Genomic DNA, 15,214 nt, shown 5'->3' on the forward strand with positions numbered 1-15,214 from the left:
TATGTGTTTGTATGTATGCATGGGAGATGAACATTGGCGTGTGCCTCCCTCAACTTAGAATGGTGTGAACGATTTTGGGTTTTATTTGAAGAGGCGCGCTTATGTTTAAGTACCTGATTTCATTCAATGATCGTGGGTTTGCCTATCAGAATGAATGTTTTTTAAAAATGTGGTACCTGATTAATCCAAATTTTTGTAAAAATTATCAATTTGACCTATTTACGTATTCATCTTTTTAAAAAGGTGTCAAATTTACCTACATATGTATGCACAAGTGCAAGGGTTAAAAAAACACATCCCATTTTGCCCATTGGAATTGTTTTGCACTGCATGCACGCTACAGCTAAGTCAATCTCTCATAATGAATGGTTTTCCCCTAGCCACCCTTGCTTTAACCATCGAAAATTCTTGCTTAATCAATTTGTGTTAATTTTAATAAGAAAAAATTGTAAATGGTTAACAGATAGCATAGTTAGTAAAACTAGTAATCTAAGTAAAACGAAATTAAAAATTATTCGACAATAATACATTTGAATAAATAAATATAAAACATAAACATATAGTACATTTTGTTATTTATTTATTGTTTACGGTTACGACATCTAACGGATGCCTCTTTTTAAAAAAGGGTCAATTTGGGCAATTTTGGTATGCAATTTTTGTAAAAAGGGTCAATTTGACCTGTTTACCTGTATTCATCTTTTTAAAAAGGTGCCAAATTGACCTGCATATGTATGCACAAGTGCAAGGGTTCAAAAAACACATCCCATTTTGCCCACTGGGATTAATCAGGTACCACATTTTTAAAAAACATTCATTCTGATAGGCAAACCCACGATCATTGAATGAAATCAGGTACTTAAACATAAGCGCGCCTCTTCAAATAAAACCCAAAATCGTTCACACCATTCTAAGTTGAGGGAGGCACACGCCAATGTTCATCTCCCATGCTTACATACAAACACATACACACACGCACATGTAAAGGCACACAGGCATACAAGTGCTTCTACAAGTTATATCCCAAAATTGTGAGCAGCGCCTCCCATGCGTACACACAATCAAATGTATATACATACATACATACATATGTATGTGAGCACTTCACAAGATCGACCAAATGCAAATGCTGGGATTAAAAATTGCTACAGGCAGCAAGAGCTTCGCACACAGGCATACAAATGCTCATAGTACATGTAGCATACTGTCAGTGTGTGTGTGCATGCTCGTCGCGAAAACATTTTCATTATGCGCACCAACGCTTTCATACCCTTCCCACAAATAATAACGAAAACGCATGGCAAACGGTTTGAAAAGTTCGGTATACTCTTCACACATAAGGGTAGGCATGGGCTCTCGCTGCGAAGAAATTTCAATTTGTGAGCGCTGCTTGTGCTCACATGCATACATACATATACATATTTGAGAGAGCAGAGAGCATCGTGAGAGAGAGAGAGCAAGGGAAACATTCAGCGCAGAGGGATCTTTTGTTCAACAGTCGACCATCTCGGTCGAGCGCATGAAGCGAAATGATTGTGCTTTCGTATATTTTCGTAGCCCGAACCCAAAAACTGAAGAGCCGAGCAAATACGAAGTGTCTGGGAGATAACTCCCTAAAAAAAGTGTGCAAAACGCTTTACACTACTTGTCCGGTCTATGTGTTCTCTGGTTAGTGGCTGCACATAGCATTGGTGTACCTACTTTATGTATTTGTAACAGCAAATATACCAAAATGGTGCAATTGTTTTCGGTATTTTTTAGCCGCTTTTCAAACTAAGCTAAACTAAAAGTTTAGCAAATGTCAGCACTATTCATAATTTAATTGCATTCTCTTATTTCATTTTCTCACTCGCGCTTATTCCATCCAACATTTTAAATAGCTGCCGATATTTTGTGAGTTCGAAATTTAGTCGCAAGGCTGCATGAGCTTGCGCCATTCGACTAAAGCTTGTGCGCATTTTGCAACACTGAAACTTTGCTACGCCGGCATTTCTGGCCTTTAATTAAATAAGCAAGAAATCGGTTTCCTCTGACATATCCTCTGTCGGAATTTCGCACGAATTGTTGGGAAAAGAGGCAGACCGCAGTCGCTGGTGGACTTGGCTTTGGTTCCGTGGTTCCGGAACCGTGCCGCATCATGGCCATGCCTTCGATCACGACGGTGGTGGGCGTGGTATTCTTGGCCTACATCCTCCACTCGATCTACCAAATGTCGCAGCTATTCAGGGGTCTGCAGTGTACTGGCTCGCCCTGCTACACCTCCTTCCTGGCCGAGCGGCCACGCATGCAGCTGGCCCTGTTCAGCTCACAGAACCGGAATCCCATCGCCAATGAGGTGACCGAGGTGTACAAGGTGAAGCGCTTCGACTATGCGCAGCCGTTCGACCACGACTTTAAGATCGACGTGCCGCTGAAGACCCGACGCAATGGCACCCTATTTCTGCACGTGGGGCTGGCCCTGGAGGGCGAGCCTCTGGAATGGCGCACCCTGAAGCGCGATGGACCCACGGTGCTGCACACGCTCAATCTCTGCGACTATATGGTGCCACGCGCCGAGACTTTTAATCTGATCAATCAAAACGAGAAGGCGGAGTCCACCGAGCAGCAGCAGCAGCAGCTCAAGAAAAAGAATCAAGCCGTTAAATCGGATAAGCCCACAACACACATTCGCTCGAACGTCTACGTGACCCTGCTGACGGACATGTTCGCTCTCTCCCAGGCGGACTTGCCGCCCGAACTGGCGCCGCTGATCCGCGTGAATCGCATGCAGCAGATTTTGCCCATCCTGCAGACGGACATGTTCAACACGAGACTGAAGCACCTGGTGCCGGTGACCAGCAACACCACCGAATTCACATTCAGCTTCCACTACAGACCCGTTGGGATGGGCAAGCTGCGACTGATGCTGCTCATGGAGCACGCCACCCTGGCGCTCAAGTCCATTGGCTTTGCCGAGAAGGACATCGACGAGGTGAAGGGCATCTTCTCCGACACGAACGTTTATCTGCTCTGTGGCACCATCTTTGTGTCCAGCGTGCACGTGAGTAGCTAGACAGATGAAGAGATCTGTCTGATGCACTTACTCCTTCCCCTTCTCCTCTCTCTTTGTCGCCCTTGCAGATGCTCTTCGACTTCCTGAGCTTCAAGAACGACGTCGCCTTCTGGCGCAAGAAGCAGTCCTACGAGGGCCTGTCCACACGGACCACCTTGTGGCGCGCCTTCTCGCAGTTCGTCATCTTCCTCTATCTGCTGGACGAACAGACCTCCTATCTGGTGCTCGTTCCCGTCGGCCTCGGCACGCTGATCGAGCTGTGGAAATGCAAGAAGATCCTGCGCCTGCACTTCACCTTTACCTCGTTCATTACCCGCAAGCTGCAGGAGGCCGAGCAGCCGGAGCCCGGCCAGCTGGCCGAGCAGCAGACGCAGCAGTTCGATCGGGAGGGCATGCGCTACCTGAGCTACCTGCTGTATCCGCTGTGTCTGGGCGGCGCTGTCTACTCGCTGCTTTATCAGCCGCACCGCTCCTGGTACAGCTGGACACTCAACTCGCTGGTGAACGGAGTCTACGCCTTCGGCTTCCTGTTCATGCTGCCGCAGCTGTTCGTCAATTACAAGCTAAAGTCGGTGGCGGCTCTGCCCTGGCGCGCCTTCATGTACAAAGCATTCAACACCTTCATCGACGACTTCTTCGCCTTCATCATCACCATGCCAACGGCCCATCGCGTCGCCTGTCTGCGCGACGACATTGTCTTCATCATCTATCTCTATCAGCGCTGGCTCTATCCCGTGGACAAGACTCGCGTCGACTCCGGCGTGGCCATTGATGAGACAGCCCCGCCAGCTGGCGACAACACCCACCCCAAGCAGGACTAGACAAAGATAGAGATAGAGGATAGATAGAGGAGCAAGAGCTAGAGCGAGAGCGAGAGCTTTAGAGAAGAGAGAAGCAACTGCTTTCATGTATATTCATGTCTATTGAAATGCAGTTGAACATTCCGTCGATTTATTTAGGCTGTAATCCATCATAAACACACACACACACACACACACACACACACACACGCACACATCAAACACACATGTAACTGTTAATTGTAGCAAATGCAAGCATCTTCAATTAATCAAATTTCGCCATCAAGTGTTTTGCTTTACATCCGCTCTATATGCATATATCCTATAGAAAGATCTCTTAATCTAGAGGCGAGCTTAAGCGAATCCTCTATAAAACCTTTTCACATAGATTGGAGTTCTGATTTGGCTCGATTAGACGTTAATATCGATAATATTTTAAGTAATAGATGAATTACCAGATCCTTGACTTTACTACGTAGTAGACTATGCCAGATCCCATAAGCATACATTGGAGCACATATTGGATGAAGTCTTGGAGTTTTGCTAGCTTCTAGACTATGTCATATTCTAGACTTACAAATCCTAGATCAGGCTAGATTCTATTATGTGATGGATTAGAGGCTTGACAGTGCCGGGTCTTAGACTAGATTCTAAATTATGCCCCTTCTTGGACTAAGATTTATCCTTGAGCATGCCAAGCCCTAACTTGGCCATATTCTAGGCTATCTCATTCAAGCATCGACAGCTTCTTTACATTTGGCTAATACATTAAAACCTTTAGAACATTTCCCTGGTCTACCTAAGTCTACATTGCATACGGGAACCTAGGGACTAGCATCTGATATATGAGCTACAGTGAATCCTTATAGCAACTACAGTACTCTTGCGCTCTAGCTAATCCTCAAGTATTGCCTCGCTCACATTTTGTATTACACTTTTTATTTGTTGGTTTTTGCAGCTATCGCTGATTTTGTTGTTGGCAAAAAAATGATAGAATTATGTATATAGTATATATATATATATATATGTATAGGGTGTGTAGCATTTAGGGCTTAAACTAAACTGCCGAAGGAAAAAAGAGTTTGCCGTACTGCTTGGACATGGACTTGGACATTGACATTGACATCGATGGAGCACAACCGCTCAGTCCACAGCTTAGCCATTGCGTATGCCCAATGCCTGCTCCAGCTCGGCGCGCTTCTGATTCACCTTGGTGAAGAAGTAGCGCGATACAGCTTCATGCGTCCAGGGCTGATAGTAGAACTCGGCGCGGCGCTCCTCCTCCGGATTGCCGACCACATCGGTCATGAGCTGGTCAGAGAACACAAAATGGTTAGAATTGCCATTTTTTGGAATGATTCCATTCTCCAGCCTTACCTTGAGATCCCGCGTCTGGCTGATTATCCAGCGGTGGATGAACATTTGCGGATCCTTGGCAAAGCTGAGAAAGAATTCGCGATTCGTTTTCATTTGGTTGATCGTGTCCACGGTCTCGTGTATCTTTGTGTCCAGTCCCTGGATCTCCTGCTGGCTAGCGGTGCTCATCAAGAAGTTATTCATTTGGTTCTTGAGCGTGTCGTCCACCTCAACGTCGATGTCGTAGCAGGCGGTCTGTTTGTTCTCTGCCCCGCTCTCAATGAAATGGTTGATCACTATCGGATCTGGCGGATGCAGCAGCGGATTCAGCCGCTGCGGTATCTCGGCGAACTTCATGCGCTGGCAGCTGAAGATCTGCTCCAAATACTTGTCGCAATTGATATACTCCCGCTCATGGGCATCCTGCAGCTTGTGCGTCTTGATGTACTGCCACAGCGCCGATATTATCACCGGCCGCGTCTGCGTGTGCACGCCCAGCAGCCGAGCGAGCCGGGGATCCAGCTTGAACTGCAGCGGCTGGTAGTCGAGCAGCAGCAGGATGGTGCAGCGCACATTGCGATCGCCGGGCCGCTTCACCTGAAACCCGTCCGTCTCCTGGGTGGTGTGTGTGCGATGCCATTCGACCAGGTGGTTGTCCGGCCCATACAGCTCCTTATCCAGCTCGATGACCAGCGACTTGAAGAATGATGAGAATTTGCGCTTAATCTTTGTGTTGGGATCGCCCTTGCCATCCTCCAGCAGCCGGCCCTCGACTCGCAGCTCCCACGACGCAACGGCACCTTCGTCTCCATCGTTGCTCGGCTCCTTGCTCGGATAGAATGTATTCGAGATGAAGATGCGCAGCTTGCGCTTCTGCTTCATTGGCCGCTTGAGCGCCTCCTGTATGTCCAGCCGCTTGCGCATGATAGTCGCGTCCAGCTTGCGTTCGAAGGTCAACAGGTCCATGTAGGCCTGTGACTCCGGCACCAGATCTCGAACCTTCTGTGGCAATATCTTGTCCGCCAGCTTCTTCTTCTTTTTGGCACCAGCGACAAATTCACCCTTGTTGGGGCCGCTGTTCAGGCTACGCGACTCGGCCGAGCGCTTACTACCGCCGCCGCCGCCACCGCCCGAGCCACTGCCGCGCAGGCCGCTCTGGAAGGTGGGCTGGGTGGTGCGCTGCAGCAGAGCGGGTCCGGGTCCAACTGGAGCGGCAACGCTGCCAGGAACGGGCTGCGTTGTGTTCGGGTGTAGCGGAAAGCCGCGTGGCTGCTCAGCCATACAGAGAAAAGAAACGAGCCCATTGTGAAAATTGAGAGATAATCGATGATTTGATTCCATCACTTACCGCGAAAGTGGAACCGGTGCCTGGCGGATAGGGACGCATTCCGGGGGCCTGGGGCGGCGGTTGGTAGCGTGACTGCACCGGCGCTTGGCCAGGCGCAAAGCGTTGAGACATCTTTAATTCTGTTTCACCTTTGCACTTGCTGCAATTCACGAAAAATTACAATTTTTTTGATTACAACAACGCTGCGTCACATAAAAAAAACTCTGTAAAATGGCGTCCTACTTAGGGTTGTAAAGTGCCAAGTGGCTATCGATAGTTTCACTGCGCAATAAATACTAAAATAACAATTTATCTATTTTGCCGATATTTTTGGGAATATATTTTGCTGAGTTTGCTTAACATCGAAAAATTTTAGTAATAAATATTATTTAGCTTATATTAAAAGATATACTTTAAATTTATATTTAAAATTTAACACAATTATTATATCTTCTTGGACCGATATATCGACGTACAAACATATGATCGCAAGCTATATTCCTATCATATTCATGGGTTTGACAATACATTTGTGGATCATTTTACATTTGTTTATTATAAATAGCGGTTACTTAATTCAAGAATATATTATTGGTGCTATCATTTAGAAACATATATAATGTTAATTAAATACTTACTACTTCTGTGATATTTGTTATTTTTAGGTATTTTGAAAGTGTACCCTAAACGGTCACACAATGAACGTGACTGGCGTTAATCGACAATCCTAGTTCTTATCGATAGGTAGGCTGTTGCTTTATTTGTTGTATTTTGCTTTTGACACTCGAATCTATATTTTGAGCAAACCGAAATATTCAGTCGAAGACACAAATATGGATGAGGAATGGTGGCAAACAAATTTACGCGAGCTAAATGCAAAGGGCAAGCGCATGGAGACGCTCACCAGCATGTATACAAAAATCAACAAACAATCGGCGCTGCCGCGAAAAATAATTGAGTTGCTCTTACGTGCGCCGGCGCTTTACGAATGCGCCGTTGTTGAGGGAACGGAGAAGGAGCCGCTAGTCAACCTGTGTACCGACTTCATGAGTACCTGTCTGGACCAACTGCAGTTCGACATCACCGACGCCTCTTTGCCGCAGCTGCTCAACCCGGCTCTGCATCATTCGAATCCCGCACTGCGTGCCCTTGTACTGAACAATCTGCTGAAGGAGTTGCGCCGTCAACAGGCCAGCACCAATAAAATTCAGCCACTGCCCAGCAACGAGCTGCTCGTCTATGTGCTTGACGAACTGCAGCAGCCTGAGACACAATGCAGCTCGGCGGCCATCAACATTCTGACCATTGTGCTCAGCCAAGGGCTGAATGATGAGCGCGTGCAGTCGAAGCTGCTGCAGCTGCTCAAGCAGAACGAGGTTGTGCGCTGTCGCGCCTACGAGCTGGGCGTCATGCTAGCCAAGCGCAGTGCCGACTCCCTGTCCTCCGTGGAGTTCATCTTGGACGCGGCGCTCAGTGAGCTGGACAACGACGACGTGCTGCTGCAGGCGAGCGTCATGGAGATACTTGTGCCACTGGCCGAGCAGAATCACGGCCTGAGCTACATGGAGAAACGCCGCGTCTTCGACATTATCAGCAGTCGGGTGCAGCGCATCGAGGAGAATCCACTGGACTCGCTGCTGATACCAAGCATTATGAAGTTCTTTGGCAAAATTGCCGCTGTCCAGCCGCAAAAGATCATCACCGGCTATCCGCATATGCTGGCCTGCCTATTCGACCTGCTAGCCTCGGGCGACGAGTCAGTGCTGCCCACGGCCATGGACACGCTGGCCAATCTAGCCAGCACCGTGCAGGGCAAGATGCTAATGCATGTCCAGTTCCAGCCGGCCATGGAGCAACTGCTGCGCAAGTATTCTGGCTACACGAAGAGCCTGTCGCCGCCGCTGAAAATCCGCATGCTCAACTCGCTCGATGTCATCTATGCGATCAATGCGCCAGTCAGCCAGGAGCTCAGGTGAGCAACCCAAATGAGTCTTTGAATAGTTCTCACTTACTATCTCTCTCTCCCTCTCCCTCTTTCGCTTTATTGCTTGCAGTGTCATTTTGAAGAACTGGTATGAGTGCTTTGCGGGCGGACAGCAGGTGAATCACATTATGGATCTGCTGCACACACCGTTTCCCGACTTGCAGCTGGCCGCGCTGGGCCTGCTGAAGACCCTCTGCCAGTACCAATGGGGCTGCAAGGCGGTGCAGTGCACGGGCGGTGCCATAGAGTTCCTGCTCTCGCGTCAGCATGATCTGCACAAGGACGTCAAGTATCTCAAGTGGCAAATCATGGAGCTGCTGTCCGTCAGCAACGAGTTCTCGGCGACCGAAATCGTTCGCTTCACCGCCTACGTGAACGAGGGGCCATATCATGTGCAGGCCGATGTCAACATAGCCACCGAACCTCAATAGAAGTAGCAATCATAGTCGTAGCTACACTGTAGAGCAACTTCTTCTACATAGTATATAAGGTTTTAGTCGACATCCTAGAGGGAGAGAGAAACGAATGTTAATTCTTTGCAGTTGCGAACTGCGCCCAAAATTCCAAATATATCTGTATTTACAATACAATTGTAATAATATAATTTATAGTAATTTAACATTTTCTTTCCTTTCGTAACTATTTAGATCACATTTATAGAGAATCGAGGGCTGCCATCCTACAGATAGCTCATGTGCCGGTGCGACATGTGCTTACGTCCCGATCCGCCGAAGCCACCGCCCATGTGAGCTAAGCTGACGCTCAGACCCGATTCGTAGGCCGTCTGCGTCTGGGAGCGCGTCTCGTTGTTGCCCAGGGAGCAGGTGGGCAGCGTGTGGCAGTAGCGACGCAACTGCTGCTTAAACGCGGCTGTCGTCAGGGTGTAGAGCACCGGATTGAGCGCCGAGTTCACTGGCAGCACCATCACTGCCAGCCAGGCATACAGATCGGGCGATATAACACAGCCTAGAAAGGCACAGATTAGAAAGAGAGGGAGAGACAGAGAGTGTGAGCTGCACTTACCTGAGAGCGCAGCCACCTTGACTACGATTATGGGCAGCCAGCAGGCGCAGTCGGTGGTCACAATGATGGCAAAGCTGCAGGAGAAAGCACAGATATTGTAATATAATATACTACTTTATGAATCGAAAAGAGATGGAAGATAGTTGCGCATTAGATTAGAGAGCGTAGCTGCTGACTTTAACTGGAACTAAATAACTGAGCTAAAGTCTAAATGTCTATTTTATGCAAAGGATTTTGGGAATTTATCAAAGCACAAAGACGACATAGAAGAAACCTTATATATAGCGTATATATTACAAAGATAGAAGTCCATTAAGACTCTTTATAAGTTGTATATACATTATGAAGGTATAGAGAGAAAAAGAGAGAGAGAGAGAGAGAGATAGTATAAACTGTAGACTTATCAGTCTATAGATAGTATAGATATAGTATATAATCTTTTTAAGCTATGTATTAACTAAAGAGGCAATCGACTGTATAGTGGAGTATATAAAATTTACATATGCTTAACATGGCCTTAATGGAGTATATAAAGTTTACATATGCTTAACATGGCCATGTTCTTCCAATACTGTAGAGACTGCTCACAGATTAAAGACCGCATATGAATTGTTTATGTATAGAGAGACTATACAAAGATCATATAGCCCTATTTTTATTGACTACCTACTATACACATACAAGTCCTTAGGAAAACATTTAGAAAATTTGTGTCCCCCTATTGGCTCTACTGTAGAAGCTGTAGTGAAGCCTGAGGGTCTCTTTCTTAGTGAATCGACTAACCGATATATTATATTTATACCAGTATACTATATATACTAGGCCATTCCCAGAGGACTAGCTCCACACAGTACTCACCGCGTCGCCACCACGCTGTCTCGCCCGCTGTGGGTGCTTCGCATGCCGCCGCCGGAGTCCCGGATGGCCTGGAGCATGCGCACATAGGAGTAGAGTATGAAGATCAGGGAGACGGTGTTGATGCAGATGAACAGCAGAGCCGAGTACTCCCAGCCCTTGGCATACGGATCGTGTATGTGCAGCGAGAGGCAGACGCCGTTATTCCCATAGAAATGCTCGCCGAAGTAGTCGTTGGTCAGGAGCGGAGCGGCGGCCAGGCCAAAGCTGATGCCCCACACCAGGAGCAGGCGCAGTACGATTCTGCAAGAATGGATTGCTCATTTCAATAGCAGCACGTTTTACAGCACTATGCACCAGTGTTGCCAAACGTCAGCTGACAGTTACCTAACTTTCTCCGTATCGCGTGGCTTCAGGGGCCTGGTGACCGACATCAGGCGATCCCAGGTGACGAGCGTGAGCAGCAGAGTCGACGACTGACAGCTGAAGGTGCTCAGGAAGCCTGCAAATAGCTCAAAATACAGTTAGTTATAGTTGGGGTTACCATCTCTATGTCTACCCACCGGCAAAGGCGCAGAGCTCGCTGTGTCGCCAGGACTCCTCGTGTCGTATGTACTGCCCGCGGAAGCTGATGTCGGCGCAGGCAATCAGCGTCAGGTAGATGCCCATTAGGAAGTCGCTGGCCGCCAGGTGGCGCAGGTAGAGCGAGTGCTCCACATTGCTGCGCGACTTGTAGAAATATCGTCCGGCCAGAACGAGCAGATTGCCAACGACGGCAATCGAAGCCATGATCCAAACGCTAGGGAAGGTGGCGGGAGAGAGAAGAGAGGAGAGGAAAGAGAGAGAGAGAGAGAGAGAGAGCAAAGCAGTGAGTACAATTGACTGATTAATTGATGGATGGCTCTATTGATAGATCGATTCACGATAAAGTGCTCGGAGGAGTGATACCCAATGCATAACAAAATAAATATTGACAGTTTATGATTGATGAAGATTTGGCTTGATTGCTTGATTGAAGCTGTGCTCACAACGTTAGTCGATGGAATGATGTGAGGAAGTGACTGATTGATTGATGGAGGGACCGATTGTTGAATCGACTGATTGATGGATTGACTGACTGGTAAACAGAGCTCTGTTGAAAAGGCGAGAAAACTATGAAATACTAAATCTTCATAGCTGAAAGAGTTTTATGAGTTGATTTATTGATAGATTGATTCGTTAATTGATTAAAATGCTTTATTGAACAACTGAAATCCCTTATTAAAAGAACATAAAGTCGTAAGATAATTTGCATATCTAGATAAAAACTTGTTTCCTGATTGAGTGAGCTTGCGCAGGAAACATCCTCTGGAACTGAGCCAAATCGACGTTTCTGGGGCTGCAATTATTTGCTGTATATTTATTCTAGCACTATGAATTATTAATAGAACAGAATATAAATAGAATGAGAACTTAATGAGAGGGGCTATTCATAGGGACAGAGAGGTGGGAGAGAGAGCGAGAGGAAGTTGTCCCATGGCGAATGCGAATGGAATATCAATTGGCATAAATTTCGGGCAATTAAAGGAAATTTAAGTGGCAAAGGCAAACTTCAACTGAATGCCATTGGCCAATTAGCTGTGTGCCATGGACGTGTGTGTGGGTGGGGGGTGCGGGCGTAGTAGACCAGGTGCTCATTATTGCAGTCATAGTTGGTGCTGAAATTAGGATTCGCCTCGGCAGAGCTCGGCGCACACAGAGGCCATGACTGTTTGTGACAATTGCGAATGCTTGGCCTTTATTTCTGATTTGATTGCCAATCGGAGTGAGAGGAGAGAGAGAGAGCTAGAAGGTGGGATGTGAGAGGTGGGTCGAGATCTGTACAGTTATCATAAAATCACTGTAATTTATGCTCGCTTCCATTCATTTGCTCTGCAAACATTTCCTTCTAGTTACACGCCAAAGCACAAGGAAGCATAACAACTTGTTGGCTTAATGCTGAAGCCAGCTCTGACGGGCAAAGATGGCTTGGAATTATGATTGAATGACACTTGCTTAAAGTTTTGGCTCCAACCGGTTTAATGGACTCGGGCTTAATGGAATTCTCAAGCTGCTCAGTTTGAATTTTTGCATAAATAATTCGTTTAGTTCTGCATGCTGAAAGTTTTCGAGCTTTTAGTTTAGATTGCACCCCATCATTCATTGCCCGAGGACTAAGCAGGGTATATTGCTGCTGTTGAAAAGTATGCAGCAGGCAGCAGGAACCGTGGGGTAGAGCCCATAAATACTGTCATATACTGGTATATCTACATTTTTGATCTGTGCGTTGGATAGAGTTACTTCCATTCGTTCATCTCTATGTGCAATACAGTTTAACTTGCCTTAAAATCATCGAAAATTTGGTGCATATCGATGAAAATCGATTTAAATCGATTATGGATATAGTGGATAACTTATTTTATTTATAGTTTTATCTAGCGTATACATATGTCTTTATTCCACCAGACCTACATGGGAATTGTAACTCACTCCATGTACGTGGCATCTCCTAGTCGACCAGGATATATACCAGTCGAGTATTCCCAGCTTTGCTCAAAGTCAAGTCGAGCTTTCAACTGAGGGCAGCTGAAGTTGGTGAAGTTTGACAACGTGCTAAAAGCGCCTGTTAATAAATTATAGGATATTTTCAACTGTTATACAACACCGTTCCGACAGCAGAGGCTATGCATCTGTTCTCTGTGTGCGCGTGGGGCTAGAGCTCTGACAAACGGCTAGAAACTGGAGACGTGTGGCATTTGCTGCTACAAGTTGCCGAAAAGCCTTTCACATATGCTCAAATAACGCTTTAAGCAGGCACCAGGTGGATATAGGGGGGAGGCAATGGAAGGCGGGGAGTGAGAGCGAAGTGAGTAGGGGGAAAACCAACAAAGAACTGAGCAAAAGTATTTAATTTTTATGAAAGCGTCAACTAAAAATAATATGATAATGTAACTGGCACATGCCAGCAAGGCAGCGCGACGTGCTGGCATCCAGAGAGAGTGAGGGAGGGGGGGGGGGAGACAGAGTGTATGTGTGTGTGTGTGTGACTGGCTGTTAATATTTGCCAGGCAGCTTAGACGCACAGCAGAGCCGAGCAGCAGTTGAACAAGTAGATTCGAATGAGGATGCTCAAACACATGGTGAAACTTACATTAAGCATACGCCCGGTTGGCTGCTGCTGGGGGGGACGGAACGTGACGGGGGCGGGGGCTTTAAAGGGTGCAAAGGAAAACTCAGACAGCACGCAGAGCGTGTAAATGTAAGCAAAACAAACAAACAAACAAACTGAGGAATGGCTGGATAGATAGCTAGATGTGCTCGATGTGTGAGGGTAGCTCAAGGAAAAACGTAATTTTCATTTTCGCTTGGTACTAGCAGGAGGCACAGGGAGAGACGGGGGCACTTGGCATCGTCTCTCACAGTCTCCACAAACAGACAGACAGTCAGCCAGCCAGCCAGCCGGATAATCACTCAGCTCAGTTAGTAGCCGATGACAAGTGTTGACTGCTGCCTGCTGCCTGCTCCTGGTTGGTTTTCCCACATGAAAATGAAAAATGCCAAATGAAAAAGACGTTTGCCCAACTTGCCAGCCCGGGTGCTCAGGCACTTGCCCAAGTTTCATATGCAAGCAAAACAACGCTAGAAATTTGTACTCGGATGCCAACGGCTGCATAATACTGGCTCAAGGCCTCAACTCAATTTGTAGATGGGTTTACGTTAAAGTGGATCAAGTTTTGATTTGCTCTGCACTCAGAGTGTCAGTCTATAGGGGAAATCGAGGGTCGTTCACTTGACAAAGTTAAGGCCCTGGCTATGAAATTGACGATCGTATTCTATGTAGAGCTGAAAGCTCTATCGGGAGTTCCAGTTTCACAAAACCAAACGAATCTCTTTGCCCTGCATGAACGAAACGGAAAACATCTGAAGTATAACTAAAGTGGGAATGGGAAAAATCCTTAAAGTTTCTTTAGTCATGGCCTGGAACATATCTTAAACACTATTCTGCATCGTTCCGAAGGAATTTTCAAATTCTATTTTGGAAACCTGCGTTGGGGTTTACCAAAAATAGAGTTCTCTATGGACTTTGCTGAAAAAGTTATCGATTTATTGATATATACCTAAGCTAACTCTTACACTTGCAGCGATAGTCACGTTCGGGAAATGGGATGAACAGGAAGAAAGAGATATCGACAGGCGAACGTACGGACGAACAGGCAGACAAAAGTACGAACAGGCGGAAGAACAGTTGGACGATGGGAGAAGCAGAAGAACGGACGGAACATTGGTCGAACGAATCGCTAGAAAGAGTTACGGAGAGACAAACAGTGCTTGATCGACTCGTCAGAGACTCAAACAGTTGGCCTTGGCTGTCAATGCTGTACGAATGAGGCTCAGTTCATTTTATTATTTATAAGTTGTTGAAACTAAGGACAGTTCAAAAAACAATAAACAAAAAAAAAAACCTCGTAAAAAATAGTCCAAATTTTGGAGAAAATCGTAAACATAAGAGAGGTCATCATGCATTTTGAGTACCAGCGTCAGAGTCAGGAGACAAGCCCCGCTATGGATCTGGATTTGGTTGCGCGCAATCGAGGCGGAGGCGTGCCGTGTGCCGGCCGGAACGGCCTGATGGCGGAGCCGCCATCGACAGCTCCGCTGGGCAGCAACGATCATCAGCATCAGATGCGTTTGCTGGTGCTGCGCGAGCGCCTGCGCCGTGCCCTCTACAACTGAGTGTGCCCACATAGGCAATACGGAATGCCATGAAATAGACCGAGCATACACCGCAGTCACACAAT

The 15,214-nt window shown here is 46.8% G+C and overlaps 4 protein-coding genes across 4 annotated transcripts in view; 2 read left to right on the top strand and 2 right to left on the bottom strand.

Annotated features, from left to right (window-relative positions):
- Positions 1-1,926: 1,926 nt before the first annotated feature.
- Positions 1,927-4,126, top strand: LOC6585507 (cleft lip and palate transmembrane protein 1-like protein). The gene is made up of 2 exons (XM_002011099.4): positions 1,927-3,040; positions 3,121-4,126. Exons 1-2 carry the CDS (start codon positions 2,138-2,140, stop codon positions 3,871-3,873), a joined length of 1,656 nt encoding a protein of 551 aa, XP_002011135.1. The 5' UTR covers positions 1,927-2,137; the 3' UTR covers positions 3,874-4,126.
- A 722-nt stretch (positions 4,127-4,848) lies between these two features.
- Positions 4,849-6,778, bottom strand: LOC6585506 (brahma-associated protein of 60 kDa). The gene is made up of 3 exons (XM_002011098.4): positions 6,557-6,778; positions 5,230-6,477; positions 4,849-5,163 (listed from the first exon to the last, which is right to left on the bottom strand). The coding sequence occupies exons 1-3, from the start codon at positions 6,665-6,667 to the stop codon at positions 5,008-5,010; spliced, it is 1,515 nt and encodes a 504-aa protein (XP_002011134.1). The 5' UTR covers positions 6,668-6,778; the 3' UTR covers positions 4,849-5,007.
- A 475-nt stretch (positions 6,779-7,253) lies between these two features.
- LOC6585505 (26S proteasome non-ATPase regulatory subunit 5) lies at positions 7,254-9,138 on the top strand. The gene is made up of 2 exons (XM_002011097.4): positions 7,254-8,507; positions 8,590-9,138. Exons 1-2 carry the CDS (start codon positions 7,369-7,371, stop codon positions 8,948-8,950), a joined length of 1,500 nt encoding a protein of 499 aa, XP_002011133.1. The 5' UTR covers positions 7,254-7,368; the 3' UTR covers positions 8,951-9,138.
- A 31-nt stretch (positions 9,139-9,169) lies between these two features.
- Positions 9,170-15,214, bottom strand: part of LOC6585503 (relaxin receptor 2) — a 33,775-nt gene continuing 27,730 nt past the window's right edge. The window contains exons 13-17 of the mRNA XM_015160931.3: positions 10,961-11,196; positions 10,785-10,899; positions 10,401-10,700; positions 9,543-9,616; positions 9,170-9,485 (exon numbers count right to left, since the gene is read on the bottom strand). Of these exons, the coding sequence (XP_015016417.1) occupies positions 9,199-9,485; positions 9,543-9,616; positions 10,401-10,700; positions 10,785-10,899; positions 10,961-11,196 (1,012 nt within the window). The 3' untranslated portion in view covers positions 9,170-9,198. The remainder of the gene's footprint in view (positions 9,486-9,542; positions 9,617-10,400; positions 10,701-10,784; positions 10,900-10,960; positions 11,197-15,214) is intronic.

The sequence above is a fragment of the Drosophila mojavensis genome, unplaced genomic scaffold (assembly GCF_018153725.1).
Source record: "Drosophila mojavensis isolate 15081-1352.22 unplaced genomic scaffold, ASM1815372v1 contig_136, whole genome shotgun sequence".
Classification (NCBI taxonomy): Eukaryota; Metazoa; Arthropoda; class Insecta; order Diptera; family Drosophilidae; genus Drosophila; species Drosophila mojavensis.